Below are 19,544 nucleotides of genomic sequence, written 5' to 3'. Positions count from 1 at the left end.
TTTTTCCTTTTTTTGAGACAGACTTTCACTAAGTATCCTTCAATCTCTCATCAAGTCTCCTTCCTGCCTCAAAAGGGGGGGGGGCATTATAAGAGCACTTTAAAAGGTCATACACACATGCACTCATACACACACAGAGAAACTTACTAAGTGAGGGGAATTAATTAGATTAATTGTAGTTTTTATTTCAAAGATGGCCTTGAACACCTGATCCCTCTTTACCTTGGATATGCTGGGATTACAGGTGTTCTCCAACTAACCTAGCTATAATCTTTTAAAATGCTAATAAAAAGTATGCATCATTGATATATTTAAATTACTTAAACCTAAATATGGTGGCACATACCAGTAATCCCAGAATTTAGGATACTAAGGCAGGAGGATCAAGAGTTTGAGGACAGTCTGGGCTACAGAGCAACACTGTCTCAAAAGTCTACCTCTCCTTCCCCAATCATACACACAGAGGCTGTCTGAAAATAGAATTTCCTACATGTGCACTCATACATTTGAGAATTTGTGACTCAGGCTTCCTAATAATCAGTGGAGTCTCACTCTTCAATTTAGCTGCACCTAACACAAATTCCATTTCCATTGGAAGTCTAAGTAGAAAGAGTAAGAATGTGGTTTTGTTTTGTTTTGTACTTTTTAAATACATTTTACTTATTTGATGGGGGGGAGGGCAACTTTCAGGAGTCAGTTCTTTCTTTGGTACACATAAGGTCCTGGGGAATCAAACCCAAGGCTTGGTGGCAGGTGTCCTTAACCTGCTGAACCATCTGGAAAGCACTACTAACCACAGTTTACTTTATTATATACAGCTGAACTCAATCAGAAATACTAAACATAAAAAACCAAGTACTTAGAACTGCCCAACTAACTGAAATAAAAGACCAAATTATAAATTCACTCACACAAACTGTTAGCTTTTGATTTTATTAAAGTAAAAATCCGTTCTTTCTAGACAAATTACATTTTAAAATAAATTTGTACACCTTTTTTAGATCAAGGATATTTAAGAGGTCTTTACAAATATGAAAAACAAGCACTCCAGGTACTTACTGCAACATATGTAAATGATGCTTGCACACTGTTATGACAGTGAACACACATATTTAAAGAAAAAGGGAGAAGGTCAGGTACACACGCAGGCATGCACACAGTGTAATCCAGCGATAGCTGAGATAAAAATTAAGTCTAGCCTGCACTACATTGTGAGCCAAATTAAAAAAAAAAAAAAAAACGGGCAAAAAATGTTTACAACATTAAAGTTCTTCATAAAGCACTATGTAATGTTTTACACAGATCTTTAAGTCTGAAAGGATCTCAAGATCTCAAGATGCATAAAGAAAAAGCAAGGGGAAAAACAATGCTTACAGTACCATGTATTCAGTTTTCTCACCCAGACTATGCACACATATACGCCATTATTTATATATGTATGTACTTTTAAGGAAATAATCAAGAAACAACCATTATCTCTAAGGGCCGTGGCATGAAATTGAAATGGGAGCGATCTCGGGATTTCTGCTTCTTTGTGTTTGAATTTTTATAATGAAAATACACTCATAAAAGAAAGCTTAAGTAATTACAACCAATAGTATTGGCTGTAATGCGATTTCATTTCCTTCTATTTTTGTTGTAGTGGAAAGCAAATGACAACAAATCCCTTTTACCTAGCAGAGAAATGACAGAGTGGGGGGGGGGCACTTTGAAGAAACAGGACTTTTGATTTAGTTAACTCGGGCGTGACCCAGCACTCACAAAACTCATGGTACAAAAATACGCAAACAGTGGAATGAATATACTGCGCCCTCGGTACTGCAGATTGTTTTTAGAAAGCTTAACTGAGAAACAGAAATATGCCAAGTGTGTTTTCCAGGGGGTGGGAACGGGAACGTGAAACCCTACACCACCTAAAAGAGGTCTACAGGACTGACAGACAGCAGGCTGGACCTGGGAAGGAGCAGGCGGTGGGGGTGGGGAGGGCTCCGGGATCCCTGAGGTTTGGGCTCGGCGCCAACAGTTTACAGCGAGGCAGCTAGGGGTGTGAAGTCCCTGCGGGCGGGTGGTCAACAGCGTCGCGGGCGACATCCAGAGCCCCGCGGAGGCCGAGGACGGTGGGCAAACCAACACCTGAGCTCTTGGGCGGAGCGGGGGCAGCTCCGGAGACGAGCAAAGGCGCCAACTTTGGCTCTCAACGTGGCATCTCCGTAGGGTTCACCGAGTCTTCTCCGGAGCCCCAGCCCACCAGCGACCCCGACACCTTCCCGGGCCGCTGCCCGCTTGCCCGCTGCCCACGGCCCGGCTCTCCCGAGGAAAGCCCGGCTGGAGCCGCGGCTGGCGGCTTGCAAAGCAGCCCTGGCCGGCCGTGGGAGGTGCAGGAGCCGCCGTCCCACCTGACACCCAGGCGGCGCCCGCCCGCTCGCCCCGGGGCGCCCCGGCCGCGGCACCGTCCCGCCGCCAACAGCCCCGGCGGCGCCCCCTCCCCCACCTCCGGGCGGCGACCTCGGCGCCGCCCGCCCCGGGGCCCCCGCTCACCCAGGTAGCGGCTCCTCAGCCGGGACGGGTCTTCCAGCCCGAGGGACCTTTTCCTCACGTCCCACAACAGGTGCGGGCAGGAGCCGCTGCGAGACATGGCTCCGCGGGGGGCTGGGGTGGGAAGGGGAGACCACCGCGGGGGGCGGGGAGGGGGAGAGAGGGAGGGGACAGGCCGATCAACACCCAAGCGGCACCAGCACCATGCGCGCGCCGGGCCTCGCTGGCGCCGCGACTCAGATGGCGGCGGCCACGGCCGCGCCTTCTCCCCCGGAGCCCGGCGGCACCCGGGCCACAGCTCGCCTCATACTCGCTCTCTCGCTCGCTCTCGCTCTCTCGGCTCCGACTACCCAGAACATCCAGAGATCAGCGACAGTCCCCTCCCTCGACCCCCCTCCCGCAGGAGGCGGAGGCGGAGGCGGAGGCGGCCGCGAGCTCCGCCCTCTCCGGCCCAGACCACGCCCCTCCCAGACCCTTCTCGCGAGATGACGCCCACCCGGGACAGAAGCCGGCCGGCGTGCGTGCGTGTGTGTGTGTGCGTGCGTGCCGGCTGCCCTCACCCTGGGAGAGTGGGTTCGGGCCGCTCTAGCCCACTCCTTAGTCGTCTATGGATAAGGGGTGACGGGGGCGCCTGGGGTTGTGGCCTCGCTCACGCCTCCTTCTTCAGAGGGAGAAGCCGCGCGTAGCGACTCAGGCCTCTGATCCCGGCGTTCGGGAGGCTGGGGCTGGACGGTGGCGAGCTCCAGGCCAGCCTGGATTACACAGTGAGACACCGTCCCCAAAGCAATAAGCAAACAAAGGGAAGCCCGACAGGTATGCGGCGGCGGCGTCATCTTCAGTTGGGGCGAGCAGAGCCCAGGAAGCCGGTTTTAGCCACAGCCCTCTCCTAAGTCTAAGTCAGTCTAAGTGAGGGACGGTACAGAAGCGCGGCTTCGGGTGCCCCTCTCCAACATGTCCCCTAGAGCCGGAAGTGGGTCCGGCCCGCCCCGCCCCTTCCGCCGTACGAGGCCGGCCAATGAGAACAGGCTGCTGAGCTTGCGCAAGCGCCTCGCCCTCCTCGCGCAAGCCGCCGGGGCACCGCGACCTCTGGAGCACCTGTTGCCATGACTCCGCCTCCGTCTCCCCCGCCCTCTGGCAGGAGGCGGGCTGGGGCGGACTTTTGCTGAGGCTCCGCCCCTCAGCTTTCGCCCGGCGCGGCCTCTAGGTGCTTCTGCGGAGGCTGGCAGAGCCGGGGGAAGGGCGCCTGCGGGCAGAGGCGGACCCCTAGCGCTGTGGAGAGAAAGTGACGGAGCCGCCCTTCGTTGTCAGCCGCGAACGAGGACGCCGCGGCTCTCCCACCTAGCTGCCGCTGTCCCGACGCCGCCGAGATGGCAGCTGCCGGCGCCCGCGGCCTGCGGGCCTCCTACCACCGACTCATGGATAAAGTGGAGTTGCTGCTGCCAGAGAAATTGAGGCCGCTCTACAACCACCCAGCAGGTAATGACTCCTGGGCGGCTCGCACCCAGGTCGTCCCCCTCCCTCCAAAACTGGCACATTAGAGGCCCAGTGACAGTTCAGTTACCCGCAGGGATCTCAGCGTCCCCCGCTGTCGTCACCTTAAGGGAATCCAATCCATCAGTTCTCCTAATCTTCCCCCTTGTCTCTCTCATTCTGCGCCTCTTCCCAAAGCCAAGTATCTCCCCCCGGTGCCCTTGTTGACTTCTGTTGCTTCCGCTTCTTTCTTAAGCACTCACTACTGGTACCCCGTCCTCGCCTCCGGACTTGAACCTTAACTTCTCCCCAAGGGGTCTCGGACTACCACGAAACACTCACTGCCTCCTCTTTTCCCCTCCGTGGATCTATAACGCACGTGAGAAAGAGCTGAATAGGTGTCTGAACTTAGCAGAGGGTTTGGACTAAAGGTCATACTTCAGCTCCTGTGGGCAGAGGCCTGCTTGAGGGAGCCCTTCCCAAAATTAGACGCTCCCCCCTCTCCCCTTCCCGGTCAATGTCACTCTTGGGTCCATAGATCCAGTATAAACCAGTCATTACGCAATCACTGACCAGGTTCTGCGGAGTCTTTTTTTGTGGGGGCAGATTAACGAACACAATTGTGCTCCACCACTTACCTGTGACCTTGGGCAGAATTCTACACCTCTGTCCTCATTCTTGTAGAATGTATTCAGTGCGAAAATCAAAAAATAACATACATGCTCGATTATTTGAGACATTAGCTGTCACTTGTGCTGAATAATAAGTATTCTTGTAGTTGAAAATAACATTTTTTTAGGAAACTGGACGACCCCAGTCCCTCTAGCTCTTTATTATAGTTCTACAATTAGGTTATTTCTAATACAAAATGGGAATTAATAATACTCTTTTGGGTGGTGACTAAAATTTGATTATGTAATAGGAAAATTTATTCTCAATGGAAAAGATTGAGACTAACAAGAAGGTGGATTTTGCCTTTACATAGATAAAGTTTACATTAGAAAGGTTTAGTTCTGCCAGGGACTGAAGCAGTTCTCTGGAGCCTGAACTGTGTGCTGAATCTAGTGTCAAGTTTGATAACAGAATGTTAAGTATACTTCTTCATGGACTTTAGCTTAACACTCAATAGTATTTCTGCAATATAAACACACATTATCAAGCTTGTTTTTAAGGAACTTTATTAATGAAGTTTTTGAGTTGCCTTTTAGTTTTTAGGTATTTTATTTTTGCTATGTTTTATGGCAGAGATTTTTCAGGCGATAAGAGTTGGGCAATCTGTGTGATGATCAGGGTGTCACAGAGTAACTGAGTTCTGTGGCAATTCTTACCCTCCAGCTCTGTGTTTAGGGCATGGCATGAGGACCATGACCAGCAGGGGAAGTTTTAAAGTACTTAAACTAACAGAGAATTGGAAGGTAGCCGTTTGTTGATCTTTTCCAAGGCCCTGGCTTTTAGCCACATGGACTTATTATTTATAGTACTTAAACTGCACAATGAAGAGCATTTTGTGCATGTCCTCAGGAAGTCTTTGGGTTACTTCTGTTTTAAGTATAATAGAGGAAACAGGCTTGGAAGACAGTCAGAGGTAGGCTGAGTCTTGACTGGCCTTAAAGAATTCCCCATACCTGTAGCAAAGGCAAGTAGCAAAGTATTTGTTTTTAAATCAGAACAAATGTTCTCCAAGTAAAGGGTTTGGAGGGTTGTTATTGTTTGTTTGTTTTTTCGACAAGGTCTCTTCTATCCCAGGTTGGCCTTGAACTTATTGTGTAACTAAAGTCTTATTTTTTTAAACTAGATCTCCAGATGTGGTGGCACACTCCTTTAATCCCAGCCCTCAGGCGGCAGAGACAGGCAGATCTCTGTGAGTTTAGTTCCAGGACAGCCATGAATGTGACACAGAAAAAATCCTGTCTTGAAGAAGCAAAAAAGACTTGCTCTTACTACCTTCTTCTAGTTGGCCTCAAATTCACCAGAAATCTTCCTGCCTCTACTTCCCAAATGTTGGGATTAAAGATGTGTCCCACTGAGACATGACACCTTAAGTTTTTAGACAAGTCTTTCTACAGAAAGTCTTCCACTGATCCTGGAGATCATCATTTCACCTAGGATGGCCAGGTGATGTCAATGAGCTCTGGGGATCTACTTGTCTCCATCCTCTCTCTCTACATCTGGTGCTAGGGTTACAAACAGGTACAACGTTCCTTATTTATGTGGTCCTAAGAATGGAACCCAGGGCTTCGAGCTGAGCTACATCTAGCAATTAAAGTTTCAAATAATACATAAAGATGCCTGCCATTAAAAACTTATTTGTGGTTGAAAAGCACAGCAATATAAGAAAGAACAAGCATGAAAAATATGACTGTTGGCTCACTAGTGTTAAACAAAAATCTTAAGAAAATGTGATGGGGAGGGGTGGGGTGGCAGTGGCATCACAGACCTTCAGTCCCAGCACTCAGAAAGCAAACAGATCTCTGAGTTCAAGGGCAACTTGGTCTGCTGAGCGAGTTCCAGGACAGCCAGAGCTACACAGAGAAACCCTGTCTCAAAAACCCAAAAAGAAAAAGACCTGAGAAATACTGAATATTGTTCTACTCAATACCCAGAATGAAAATAGTCCCTTTGAATGCTACTGTACATTAGTATTAGTAATTGAATCACCTTCTAAGCATTAGACTACATTCATATACAAGAGTTCTTTCTTTTTAAAAAGCTATAGAATGTTAGAATATTAATAGTTGGACCGTATATATCGCTTGTTATACATTTTTAGATTTATTTTTGTCCCTGACAAGCATTTCTAGAGAGGCAACAAGAATATATTTTATATAGATAATATACTATAGTTAGAATACTATGTGGCCCAGAATATATATATATATATATATATATATATATAGTGCTATGATACAGAATGATCTGCCTCTGTAGAAAAATAGCAGAATATAACTAAATGTGATTCCTAGACATGTTCCTTAACTCACATAAGGGATGTCACCCATCCAGCTAACTGTATGTATATGAAGCATGTGGCTCCAAACAAGTCAGTTGTGTAACTATGCTCTAGGCATTTGTCAGATCATAACTTTGAAGTTATGTTTACTTAACAGCTTAGTTAGTGATTTGGTTTGAATGTCCTTCAACTAAATTATATATTGAGATTTAATCTTAATTGTGAGGCATTAAGTAACTGGAAATTTAGCTGGGCGTTGGTGGTGCACGCCTTTAATCCCAGCGCTTGGGAGGCAGAGACAGGTGGATCTCTGTGAGTTCGAGGCCAGCCTGGTCTCCAGAGGGAGTGCCAGGATAGGCTCCAAAGCTACACAGAGAAACCCTGTCTCGGAGAAAAAAAAAAAAAAAAGTAACTGGAAATTTAACCAGACTGTGGTGTTTAGAGGTGGACCATTTGGGGAGTAACTAGAATGAGATAAATTCCTTAGGGTAAAGTGCCTATGATTTAGTCCTACTGGCTTTGGGATAGAGACCATACACATACCTAATGTATCTTTCCCCTTTTGCTGAGTAAACACTCTGCCCTACCCTCAGGACTGTCAACAAAACAGCCATCACTAAAAGGCCTTAGACCTGACATCTTTATAATCTTAAGCCAAAAGAAAGTTCTTTTTCCTTTAAGACTTAGTCACTAAATTTTATGTGTGTGTTTTGTCTGAATGTGTGTCTGCGTGCCACATGTATATACCTGGCACCCAAGTAGGTCAGAAGAGGTCATTGGATTCACTCCCCTGGACTGGAATTAAGGATGCTTGTGAGCTGCCATGTGGGTGCTGGGAACTAAATCCTGTCCTTTCTGAGAACAGTCCTTAACCACTGAACCATCTCCCCAGCCCCAGAAAAGATATTATCGAGTGCTGGGCTTTTTATTTCATTGTAATAATGGAACATTGATGAATACAGTTGAGAACAAAAAATTACTAATTTAAAAAGCATACTTTAAAATTTTTTGTGAACTATTAAATAGGGTGTATCAGACCAAGAGGTGCACAAAATGAATTACCAGTATTAATAATCATGTTCTTAGTGTTATGTCAGAAATATTTTTACCGCAAATAAAAATGGCTTTGTCAATCAGTATTGGTGTCAAATACTTCACATTCTAAAGATATGTGTGGGTAGTTGGCCACATGGTATCAAGCTGGTGGACTTGCATAGTATATGGAACTAAGAGGGATGATGGAAAGTAAAACGTGGGCACAGCTGACCAGTGGAGAACTAAGTTAGAGAAGTTCTGATGTGCTGCTGAACGCTAGGGCAACCAGAGGTAACAGCTATGCACTATACATATAGACTAGTTTGGCCTTGCTATGTAGCTGAGCCAAAGTGGCCGTAAACTGATCCTCCTGCCTCTGCCAACTGAGAGCTACGAAGGAAGGAAGGAAGGAAGGAAGGAAGGAAGGAAGGAAGGAAGGAAGGAAGGAAGGGAGTTAATGAATTTCAGACAAGCCCAGGAAGTAATGCCTATATTCCCAGTACTCAGGAGATTCAGGTAAGAGGATCGACAGTTAGTTTAAAAAGTTGAGAAAAGGAAGGTGGTGATAGAGATATGAAAGGAACAAGAAGAGGTAGTGATTTTTGTGACCTCCCAACAGTCAATAAGAAAGTTTATTCTTCACTTTGGACACAGTGAATACCAATTCAGCGTGTGTAACTTTATATGTGCATATGCTTTTCCAAGAGGAAATCTTTTTGTAAAAAGAATCATACATACATATAGTCTATGTTCTGGATAGAATTTATTTATTCCACTGATAACAATTCCTCCAAACCAAAGAAATTGGGAAATAGAATTTGGTTTATAAAAGTATATCAACCTAGCCACTCGTGGTTGTGCACCCCTGTAATCCCAGCACTCAGGAGGAAGAGGCAGGCCAGTCTCAGGGAGTTCAGAGTCAACCATGTCTCGATAAAGAGTTCCAGGGCAGCCAGAGCTACATGGAGGAGGTCCTGTCATAGAAAAGCCAAAAAAAGAAAAGAGGGGAAAAAGTACATCAACTTGCCAGCCACGGTGACACAGCCTGTAATCTCTGCATCCTGGAGGCTGAAGCAGGAAAATCACCTCACATTCAAGGCTAGCCTGAGATGAACAGATACCTGGAACTATATGGTGAGACCCTGTCCCAGAGAAAGCAAATGCAGAAAGAAAGATGGCCCTGCAGGCAAAGGCACCTGACACTTGACCCCTGGGACCCACACAGTAGGAAAGCAGGGGCTCTCCACAATTGTCCTCTGGCCTCTGAGTGCATGCAGCACTCCCACAAACACATTAAATAAATGAATGTGGTGAATAATAAATAAAAAAAGAAATGAAAAACTATTTTGCTATTTGCTATAATTCCATTATCCTTAAGTAGATCATAATTTTAAATATACATAGAATAGTGTCTATTATTTATTTGAGAGCTAAGTCTTAAGGAAGAAAAGGTGAAATGTATTGTTAGTTAATTCCTATAAGAATGACTTTCTTTTTTGTTGAGCTCTAAATTAAAATTTCTTAAATGCATTTTTCCACTTAGTTATTTCTTTAAAAATAAATGTTAATGATTATTTTGTTAATTTATATGTCTGTTAATCCTGATATTAAGGTATTATAATCACATTAGAGATCATAATTATCATTTATTTTTGTTTTCTTGTGAGAATAACTATAGTTGTATATAGCATAACCTTGGTTTTTGTCTCACTAAAACTTTATTTGGGTATAGTAACATCATCTATATCTGAATTTACACATTATCTGTAATTTTTTTGCTATATACTCTGAAGAGAAAACAAATTAAGATCTAATGAAAGGGCAAACTAAGTTGTCTTTGAAATATTTATGGTTATATTGCTTGTTGCACCTTCCCACCCCCACCCCCAAGAAACAGGGTCTCACTATGAAGTCCTCAAAGACCTAGAACAGACCAGGAAGTTCACAGAAATCTACCCATCTCTACTTTCTGAATGCTGGAATTAAAGACCTGAAGACACACCTAACCTTCCCTTTCCTTTGTAATATTTTAAAAGCAAAGTCAAACAAACAAACAAACAAACCCAAAAGCAAGCTACTTTGTTCTGGGAGTGGTGGGTCATATCTGTATCCTATTCCTTGGGAAATTAAGGCCAGAAGAAAACAGGGAATTCAAGGTCAGCCTAGGTTATCAGGGGATTTCCAAACCAGTTTGGGCCAACAGTAAAACAACCCTCATACCCCCTACTCCATCTCAAAAAATAAAAAATAAAAGTTACTTGTTTACATTTGCAAATACCCAGCTCTGGTTGTTTGCTACTTGTCAAAGTCTTCAAGTATCTCAGAAAAAAATAGCAATTTAGAAAGTCTTATATATTTGCTACTGATATTTTTTCTATTTAGCTCTTAAAGTTATTAAACTCATTTAAAGTTTGCTTTCATCATTTAAAATTATCACTAATTGGGGCAGCAGTTAAGAACACTTACTGTTCTTGCAGAGCAACTAGGTTTGGTTCCTGGTACCCAGATGGTAGCTTGTAGCCATCTGTAACTCTAGTTTCCAGGTCTGACACCCTCTTCTGACCCCCACGGACATCAGGTGTGAACATGAACATATACACATAGAGGCAAAACACTCATAACATTAAATAAATCTATATTTCTCACTAGTTAAAATACCTTTCTTGGTCCAAAAACCTGGCCACTTAATTTCATGTTTGAAGGGTTTTTTTTTTTCTTGGTTGGTTGATTATTTTGGTTTTTTGTTTTGTTTTTTATGGTTGGTTGGTTTGAATCTGTAGGCATTTGTACAGTTGTATTTTTAAACTGTCACTTAGCTTGGCACATTTGAATAAATTAGGTACTAGGTAAGCCTACTGGAAAGCTTTATTGTTCATTAACCCAAGTGTTCAACCATTTAAACTTTCAAAGAATCCAGAATCTAAGGACCTTACTTAGAAAACAATTTGAGGACAGCAACAGAATAAATAATTTTGAAATGGTGAGGACTGAGCGAATCCAGAAGAATTCAAAGTAAATATGGACACCTGTTCACCCCAAGACTGAGTGATGAAGCCAATCTTCAGCAATAATAAAAACCAAATTAGGAAATTGATACAGACCATGATCCAGGGCCTCCATGTAAAACAAAGGAAAATGACCTTGGTGTGATTACCAGAACCTCCCCAGCTCACTCTAAATGCAATTACAGCAATCTGTGTATTCTGAGCTTAGGGCAGGTTACTCAATTCTTCGTCTCAAAGAGTTGAGTAACTTTTTAGTAAAAGTCTAGTAAAGTTGTGAAGGAAGCCTGTGTCCCTGGAGATGAGAAAAGTGAATTCTGGCCTTGAGAATAAAGCAATGTCAGGGCCACTCTTGGTCAAACCTAAAGTTTGAGTATCTTGATAAGCTTCTATATGGACATAGTTAAGCCCAGTGTAGAAGATAGTCAACATATGAGCTGTTCTGGTTGTTCAAAGGAGCATTTAGCTTAAACTGGAGATGTTAAAGAAGGCTCCCTTGATAACCTAAAACAGGATTCTGGGGAATGAAAGTAAGGGGATTTAGATATTGGTAAGTCTTGTTTGACTCTTTTTGTGGTACTGAGACTCAAAGACAAGGCTTCACACATGGTGGTGGGTTATACTGCAATCTAAGTCTTAGGATATCATTTTTAGAACAATTCTCCAAACACTAGATGATCGCAGCACAGATCATGTCAATTATAATGCTAAGCTTCATTTTCCCAGGTATCTCACATCAAATTATTTTTACATTTTTTCTATATACCTTCACCTACTCTATCTATATTGTAGGTTGTAGAACAGGTTTGTAGACAGTGTTGAATGGTTGCTGAGAGAAAACTATCAAAGGGCTCTAAGTTTTGATGCTTGTAATTGAGTAGAAAAAAATCTGTGTTAGGAGCACTGGCAGCTCTTCCAGAGGAACCAATTTCAATTCCCAGCACTCACGTAGTGGCTCACAATTGTCTGAAACTCCAGTTCCAAGGATCCAGGGCCCTCTTCTAACCTCTGGCACCAGGCACACGAGTGCTGTACAGACATAATGTGACAAATCATTCATATAAATCAAGTCAAATCCATAATGAATCTAAGGTGTTTCTGATGGCAGAAAATACTTCCTGAAACACCTTAATCAGACATAAGTTGCATTATTTTTACTGTACATACAAAGTACAAAAGTCTTACAGAAATATAATATTTTTACCTTCATTCCTCAGCATGTAAGTACCAAATTCATATATCCTTGGATTGTATTGTCAGAATATTTGATAATAAAAATTATTGAGTGCTGGAAAGATGGTTCAGCAGTTAAGAGCACTTGCTGCTCTTCCAGAGGACCTGAAGTCTGCTCCCAGCACCCACATCAGGCAGCTTACAACTTCCTGCAGTTTCAAAGGAGCTGATGGATCCCTGTGAGTTTAAAGCCAGCCTGGTCTCTATAATGAATTCCAGGCTAGCCATCTCTACATAAGACCTTGTCTCAAAACATTATGATTGCCAAGTAAAGTAGAATATTAAGGCAGTAGTAATAGACATGGGCATAATCAGAGTTTTTAACCTTGAATTTGCTTTTATAAATCACTTTTTATGTTAAATTGCATGTTTACATAATGCTATAGATTCCAGGAATGGTGGGACATGCCTGTACAATCTCACCACTAGTTCCAGGCCAGCCTGAGCTGCAGTTTAGCAAGAACATGTCTCAAAAAAAGAAAAAAGAAGGAATGTATTTTGTTGATCACATGTATAAGCACATTTATAACATTGAGTATTCTGGTATGTTCTAAACTTGACAAGTTTAGTTGCACTTTAAATTCCCCAGACAAATCTGTCTCTCACCTCACTGTACCCTCTAGAGGTAAAAAGAGTTGTCTGTGGAGCTCACTAGATGCTCAACTTGAATGCATCTTACAGCTTCTCTTAGTTTCCTCCCAGCTCTAGAAGGCTGTCCTTGAACTAGCTCTGTAGACTCATCAGAGACGAGCCTGCCTGTGCCCCCCGAGTCCTGGGATTAAAGGACTGTGCGTAACACCTGGCTCACCTTAGCTCATTTTCAATGTGATAAATACAGAAAGACACATAGAAGATTGATATTATGTTTTTGTACCTTTCTAAATGTTAATACAAAGAGTGTAGAAAGCAGGGCAGAATTTGGTGTTAGCTGATAAAGGAATGCATATAATATATTTGATTATTTCTGAATTTTTCTTTCTTTTATTTTCCAGGCCCCAGAACAGTTTTTTTCTGGGCTCCAATAATGAAATGGGTAAGTCTTAACAGGAGTTAATTAATTAATTCCTTGATAGAAATTTATTAATTTGAGATAAATCTTATAAAGGATATACTTTACCTTCCTTAGTTTATCTAAACTCTTAGTTTATCAGAAAGGGCCTCTGGATACACCTTTCTTATTGTTTTTTTGTTTTGTTTTGTTTTGTTTTGTTTTGTTTTGTTTTGTTTTGTACCCCCTCCTGAGCAGACGAGGGTTCTCTGTAGCTTTGGAGCCTGTCCTGAGACTTGCTCTGTAGACCAGGCTGGCCTTAAACTCACAGAGATCCGCCTGCCTGCCTCCAAAATGTTGGGATTAAAGGTGTGTGTCACCACTGCCAAGCTGGACACACATTTCTTTAACATAACATACAGAGCCACTCATGGTGGTACAGCCTATTTATCAAAGTACTTGGATGTCAAAGATAGCAAGATCAAGGGTTTAAGTCTGTCCTCTGGCCATGTATATATAGAATTTGAGACCAGTCTAGTATATATGATTCTGTCTAATACATGTATTACATAAAAGCATTTGGTGTAAATGATAGAGCCTACGACTTCTGACTCCAAGATTATTACTTTCACTCTATTCCACATATAAGTACATATATATATGTATATATTCTAGTGGCTGTTTGTAGCAAATCATTGAATTTATGTTGAAAGGGATCTGTTTTAACAACCTCTACAGGTGATTCTAGTGGCCACTAAGTTGAAAACTGCTGGTCTGTTTTGGTTTTTTGAGACAGGGTTTCTCTGTAGCTTTGAAGTCTGTCCTAGAACTCACTCTACAGAGTAGGCTGGCCTTGAACTCACAGAGATCCTCCTGTAAACTCTTTTGATATAGCAAAATACACATAAAATGACCATCTTAATCATTTTTGCTTTTGTATTTTAAATATATATCCAGATAGTGCTCAGTGCATTATCACATAGCCAATCTGGTTTATATCTTGGAGACTTTAGGACCGTTACACGCTCCCCTACACACTGCTCTTTTCTCTAAAACTACCACTCTACTTGTTGGTTGTCTCTATGAATTGGGCTGTTCTAGGTATGTCATGGAAGTGAAATCATGCAATGTTTTTTAAAGATTTATGTTGGTGTGCTTGTATTTGCACATGTTGCTGGTACCTGAGGAGGCCAAAAGAGGATGTCAGATTCCCTGAAGCTGGAGTTAGAGGCATCTGTGAACTGCCCAGTATGGGTGCTAGGAAACTAATTCTGGTCCTCTGCAAGAGCAACAAGCACTCCTAACTGCTGAACCATCTCTCCAGTCCCATGGAGAGAGAGTTCATGACTGGTTTATTTTGCTGAATGTGCCCTCCGGGTTACTGCATTACAGAATTTGCTTGGTTTTGTAACTGAATAATACCCATTGAGTTGCTGCTTGAAAGCCAGTACTGTAGAACTAAGAGTTGGTGGAAAGGAAATCAGGTTTATTCAAGGTCTAGCACTTTGGAAGATGGGAGGCTTTGTGCTGCTACAGCAGTCAGGCATAAGGAAAGGCTTTTAGCATGGTTGTGGTAGCCACACCTTTAATCCCAGCACACTCAGAGGAGCCAGGTCAGTTGGAAGGCAGCCCATTCTACAGAGATTCATATTTAAAAAAAAAAAGGCCTTTAAAGGTAGGCACAGGCAACATTTGCATGCTGGGCAGAGTCCTTATTGATAGCATTTGTCTCCCCTTTTTCTTCTTTCTCATCTCCAAACATCATAATGGACATTTAGCCTCCTCAAGATCTTTGATCAGACATAATCCCTTTTCTTTTAGTTGATTTGCAGTATGGGTTGCTCCCAGGGCCTGCATATGCTAGGCAAGTAGTGTGCTACCATTGAAGTGCATCCCCAGCCTAACACACTATTACTGTGCAAGTGAAATGTCAGCCCTTTGTGTTCTGTTAGTCAACATGTGAACTAAAGAGTAACAAGAGGCAGTTACATATTATTTAGGTGTAATTACCAAATTATGGGTTACCAAATGCTTTGGTTTGGGTTTTTAAATTTTGTTTTTGTTTCTGGCCTCATGCATAGATAGCACACATACTCTATCATGGAATTATATCCTCACCCTCTTTTTACCTTTTGTTTTGAGACATACTCACTAAATTGCCCAGATTACTTTTGATTGAACTTTTGATTCTCATCCCTTGTTTTGTTTTGTTTTGTTTTGTTTTGTTTTTGGAATAAGACTTCATTAAGATACCTACACTGACCTTTTAACTTACTCTGTAGTTGAGACACAGGCCTTAAACTTCCCTTAGTCCCCCAAATATCTTGAATTGCAGAACCCCTTATTACCAAGCTTGTGTGTAATGCTGACATTAGGAATATGTGTGGGTGATTCTATAAAAGACACTAAAGACACAGCAGGAGTAGGAGTGGGGCTGAGGGGTGGCTCAGGTTACAGCACTTGCTGCTCTTGTAGATACCAGATTCCCAGCATCTACATGATGCTTCACTGCCAGCTTTAACTCCAGTTTCAGGGCTTACAATGCCCTTGTCTGGCCTCCATGGGCATTACACACAGGTGACACGCACGCACGCAGTCAAAATGCTCATACACATAAAAAATAAAAATCTTTTTAAAATACACAATAAAGAAGATATGGCCATGTGTACTTTAATGTTAAAAAAAAAAAATCATCTAGGGCCAGTAAGCTCAGTGGGTAAAGGCACCTTTGACTAAACCTAAGTTCAATTTCTGGGACCTACTTCGTGTAAGGAGAGAACTCACTCCTTCAACTTGTCCTATGACCTCTACATGTGCACTGTGGCATGTGTAGATGCTCACAAAATAAGCACGTTTATAAAAATAACAAAATAAGGAAAACAACTAAAATTGTAACTTTTCTGGTACTTCTTTAAATAAAAACAATAGAGACAGAAAACAAAAGGAGAAAGTACTCTTGAATTTGTTGTAGCTTCTTGTCATGCTCTGGAATTTTTTTTAATGTTATGGACAATATTATGAATATAGCTATCATGTGTAAATTCACAATTACTACACCTCACTCCTGATGCCCTTCCTGTGTATTTGCAGGGATTGGTGTGTGCTGGATTAGCTGACATGGCCAGACCTGCAGAGAAACTCAGCACAGCACAATCTACTGTGCTGATGGCTACAGGTAAACTAAAAGCTTCCAGAGAGAGAGAGAGAGAGAGAGAGAGAGAGAGAGAGAGAGAGAGAGAGAGAGAGAGAGAGAGAGAATGTGTATGTCTCACTGTGAGAAAATGTCTACTAACTACAGATAAGGAGTTGATACCACTAAAGTTCAATGAACCAGTGATTTGCTTGGAGTGAGTTACAGATGTGGAACTCGTTGCTCAATCTCACTGCACAACCTGCAGGCAGCTTGACAGATTAGAGAATGTTTCTTCTAAACTCAGTTAGTCTGAATGTCTTCCAGGTAGCTTGGCTTGTCTGAGTCTCTCTCAGCCCTGTTTACTATTTATATGAGTATGAAAGAGGGACTGAGTGTTTCTGGCCAGTTTTAGGAACTTCCTGATACTTTTGAATTACTTTTTGAGTTTTAACTAGCTTCTCTTCAGGTCATCCTGAGTCTTTATTTTCAATGAGAATTTCATACATGCATATATTTTGATCAAATCAGTCCCCCACCATGTTTCCCTCCCAACAACAATAACAAAAGAAACATCCTGAGTCTTAAACTTCTTAACAAGGTGGAGCCTGTTATCCTGAAAGAGATTGCTATACAATAACCACATACTAGCTGAAGAGATGGTTCAGCCTTTAAAGGCTAGGTGAACAACCAAAATTAACCCACATACAACAAAACTCTTTAGTTTTATGTTCATTTAATGATTTTATTTTAAAGTGGGAAGATGGAATAGTTATTAGGCATTGGTTCCTAGCAAAGTCTCCCTTTAATGTAAGAACTGAGAATTTTATATACTACTAAAAATTATATCATGAGAATTTCTATGTCATATATAATTATATAAATATATGATTTTATATAAGACTTAAAGTTACTTTTTTAAAACATAGCACAGCATTTCATTGTTCATCCTGTTATTATTGTCATAGCTTTATTCTTTGCTCAGATATTAAATATTAAATGCATTTTGAGAGAAGAGTCTGTGCCTTTAAAAAAAATGATTTGTTTCAACAGGGTTTATTTGGTCAAGATACTCACTTGTAATTATACCAAAAAATTGGAGTTTGTTCGCTGTTAATTTCTTTGTGGGGTCAGCAGGAGCCTCTCAGCTCTTTCGTATATGGAGGTAAGCCAAGGATGGCTGTGTGTGTGTGTGTGTGTGTGTGTGTGTGTGTGTGTGTGTGTGTGTACATGTGTGTTTGTAATTCATACATAATATTGACAAAATTGTGCATGAAGTAGAAATGTATTATTTCTGTCAAAGTCTGAAAAGTTACAAATAAGATAAAAGTAGCTAAGCTTATGGTACCTAGATTTTAAATCCAGCAGTTTATTGTCTAAGTGGGTTCTCATTTTTTGTAGTTCTCCCCCCCTTTCTTTCTCTTTCTTTCCCCACCCCTCTCTGATAACTATATCAGTTAATTTTCTGCTGCTGTGATAAAATACCATGACCAAAAGCAATTTTTAAAGAAGAGAGGGTTTATTTGGCGTATAGTTCCAGAGGAACAGAGTCTATGATGGTAGGAAAGACATGGCAATAGTTAGGGAAAACATAGCTACAGGAGCAGGAAGCTGGTTAATTTTCATCCACATATAGGAAGCTGAGAGAGAACAGCAAGTGGAGCATGATGGTGAAATCTCAAAGCCAGCTGTCAGTGACAGTACTTTTTCCAGCAAGGCTCTACCTCTTAAAGGTTCTATAACCTCCCAAACAGCACCACCACTGGGGACCAAGTGTTCATACATTAGCCTATGGGGGACATTCCTCATTGGAAGCTACCACAACATATAAAACTCATGATTTACAGTTAATTTCCAGGATCAGCCTTTACACTTGCTTTCAACCATACGTAATAAGTGAGCTTTAAATGTATAGGGTGTAGTATGGGAATAACATTTAGAGTGAGGTCACTGGTTTCGTTGCAAAGTATTCCATGAACACTGGAAAGTTTTTGTTGTTGTTTTGTGTTTTTGAGACAGGATTTCTCTGTAGCTTTAGAGACTGTCCTGGAATGCACTCTGTAGACCAGGCTGGCCTTGAACTCAAAGATCCACTTACTGGGATTAAAGGGATGTACTACCACAGCCTAGTGAATATGCTCAAGCGAGTGTGTGTGTTAAAATAAAAAATTACTTGTTTATATAGGAAACATGTCATATAAGCAGTTAAAACTTTGACAAGTAAGCCGGGCATTGGTGGTGCATGCCTTTAATCCCAGCACTCGGGAGGCAGAAGCAGTCAGGTATCTGTGAGTTCGAAGCCAGCCTGGTCTACCGAGCAAGTTCCAGGAAGACTTGCTCCTTTTTTTTTTTTAAACTTTGGCAGCTGAGATCTGAAACGCAGTAGAGGCAAATGAACTCTTTGAATGTTTCACTTTTCATTCTGCCTGTTTCTGTCTGTATGTTCCTTTTATATTTACAGTTATGTAGCCATTTGACAAAGGGAAAGAAGTAGAGTGTGCTTCCCATCCTCTCTTTTCCTGCTGTTAATGAGTCATTTTTCTGTTTTCTTTATAGATATAATCAAGAACTCAAAGCTAAAGGAATCAAGAGTTCCTGATCACCTGAACAATCCAATGTGGACAGAAACATTGGAACCTAGTTTATTTAATTATTGATAAGGTGATGATATCTGTTCTGATAACATTTGAAAAGAAATCTTAACTGTAATTACTAGCTAGCACTTGACTCCACAGAAAAATAAAGCAAACTTTTAATAACAGTCTCTTTACATATGATTCCAGGAACTTAACCTATGGATAGCACTAACCTTGTTTTCTACCACTTGTCCATAATAAATCTTACTTGATCATACATACCCCAGCTTCATCTTTTAGTTAACCAAAATTTATAAGAGTAAACACATTTAAGCAAACAGAAACATGATCAAAGGGTTAAATTGTCCACTTATTACTGTAGGATGGTAGAGTGGCTACAAGTGGAAGGCAATAAAAAGGATGAGAAGTAGCTAGTAGAATGACTAGCTTTAAACGATTTTAAAACATTATAACTTGAAGTATTTGGGTTTTCTAACTTTAATGAAATTCTTTCACAGCTGGAGGTTTTTTTATATATATTTAAATTAAAAACAATCTTTTACATACCAATCCAGTTCCCTCTCCCTCTGGTCCTCCCATGCCCCCCACCAACTCTCCATCCCAC

General features: G+C 41.8%; 2 protein-coding genes across 4 annotated transcripts in view; one reads left to right on the top strand and one right to left on the bottom strand.

The window, feature by feature from the left end:
• The window catches only part of Dcaf6 (DDB1 and CUL4 associated factor 6), a 107,612-nt gene extending 104,705 nt beyond the window's left edge, over positions 1-2,907 (bottom strand). For 2 of the 3 annotated variants that reach the window (XM_027417136.2, XM_027417137.2), the window contains exon 1: positions 2,539-2,906. In XM_027417136.2, the coding sequence (XP_027272937.1) occupies positions 2,539-2,635 (97 nt within the window). In that variant the 5' untranslated portion in view covers positions 2,636-2,906. Of the gene's footprint in view, positions 1-2,538 lie in introns of all 3 variants that reach the window. The other variant, XM_035445475.1, reaches the window with a different exon arrangement.
• Positions 2,908-3,116: 209 nt separating this feature from the next.
• Positions 3,117-19,198, top strand: Mpc2 (mitochondrial pyruvate carrier 2). The gene is made up of 5 exons (XM_027417143.2): positions 3,117-4,011; positions 13,218-13,258; positions 16,304-16,388; positions 17,397-17,508; positions 18,900-19,198. The coding sequence occupies exons 1-5, from the start codon at positions 3,903-3,905 to the stop codon at positions 18,940-18,942; spliced, it is 390 nt and encodes a 129-aa protein (XP_027272944.1). The 5' UTR covers positions 3,117-3,902; the 3' UTR covers positions 18,943-19,198.
• Positions 19,199-19,544: the final 346 nt, after the last annotated feature.

The sequence above is a fragment of the Cricetulus griseus genome, chromosome 5, assembly GCF_003668045.3.
Source record: "Cricetulus griseus strain 17A/GY chromosome 5, alternate assembly CriGri-PICRH-1.0, whole genome shotgun sequence".
Lineage (NCBI taxonomy): Eukaryota > Metazoa > Chordata > Mammalia > Rodentia > Cricetidae > Cricetulus > Cricetulus griseus.
Note: the sequence above shows the minus strand (reverse complement) of the source record. Positions and strands in the feature narration are given on the sequence as shown.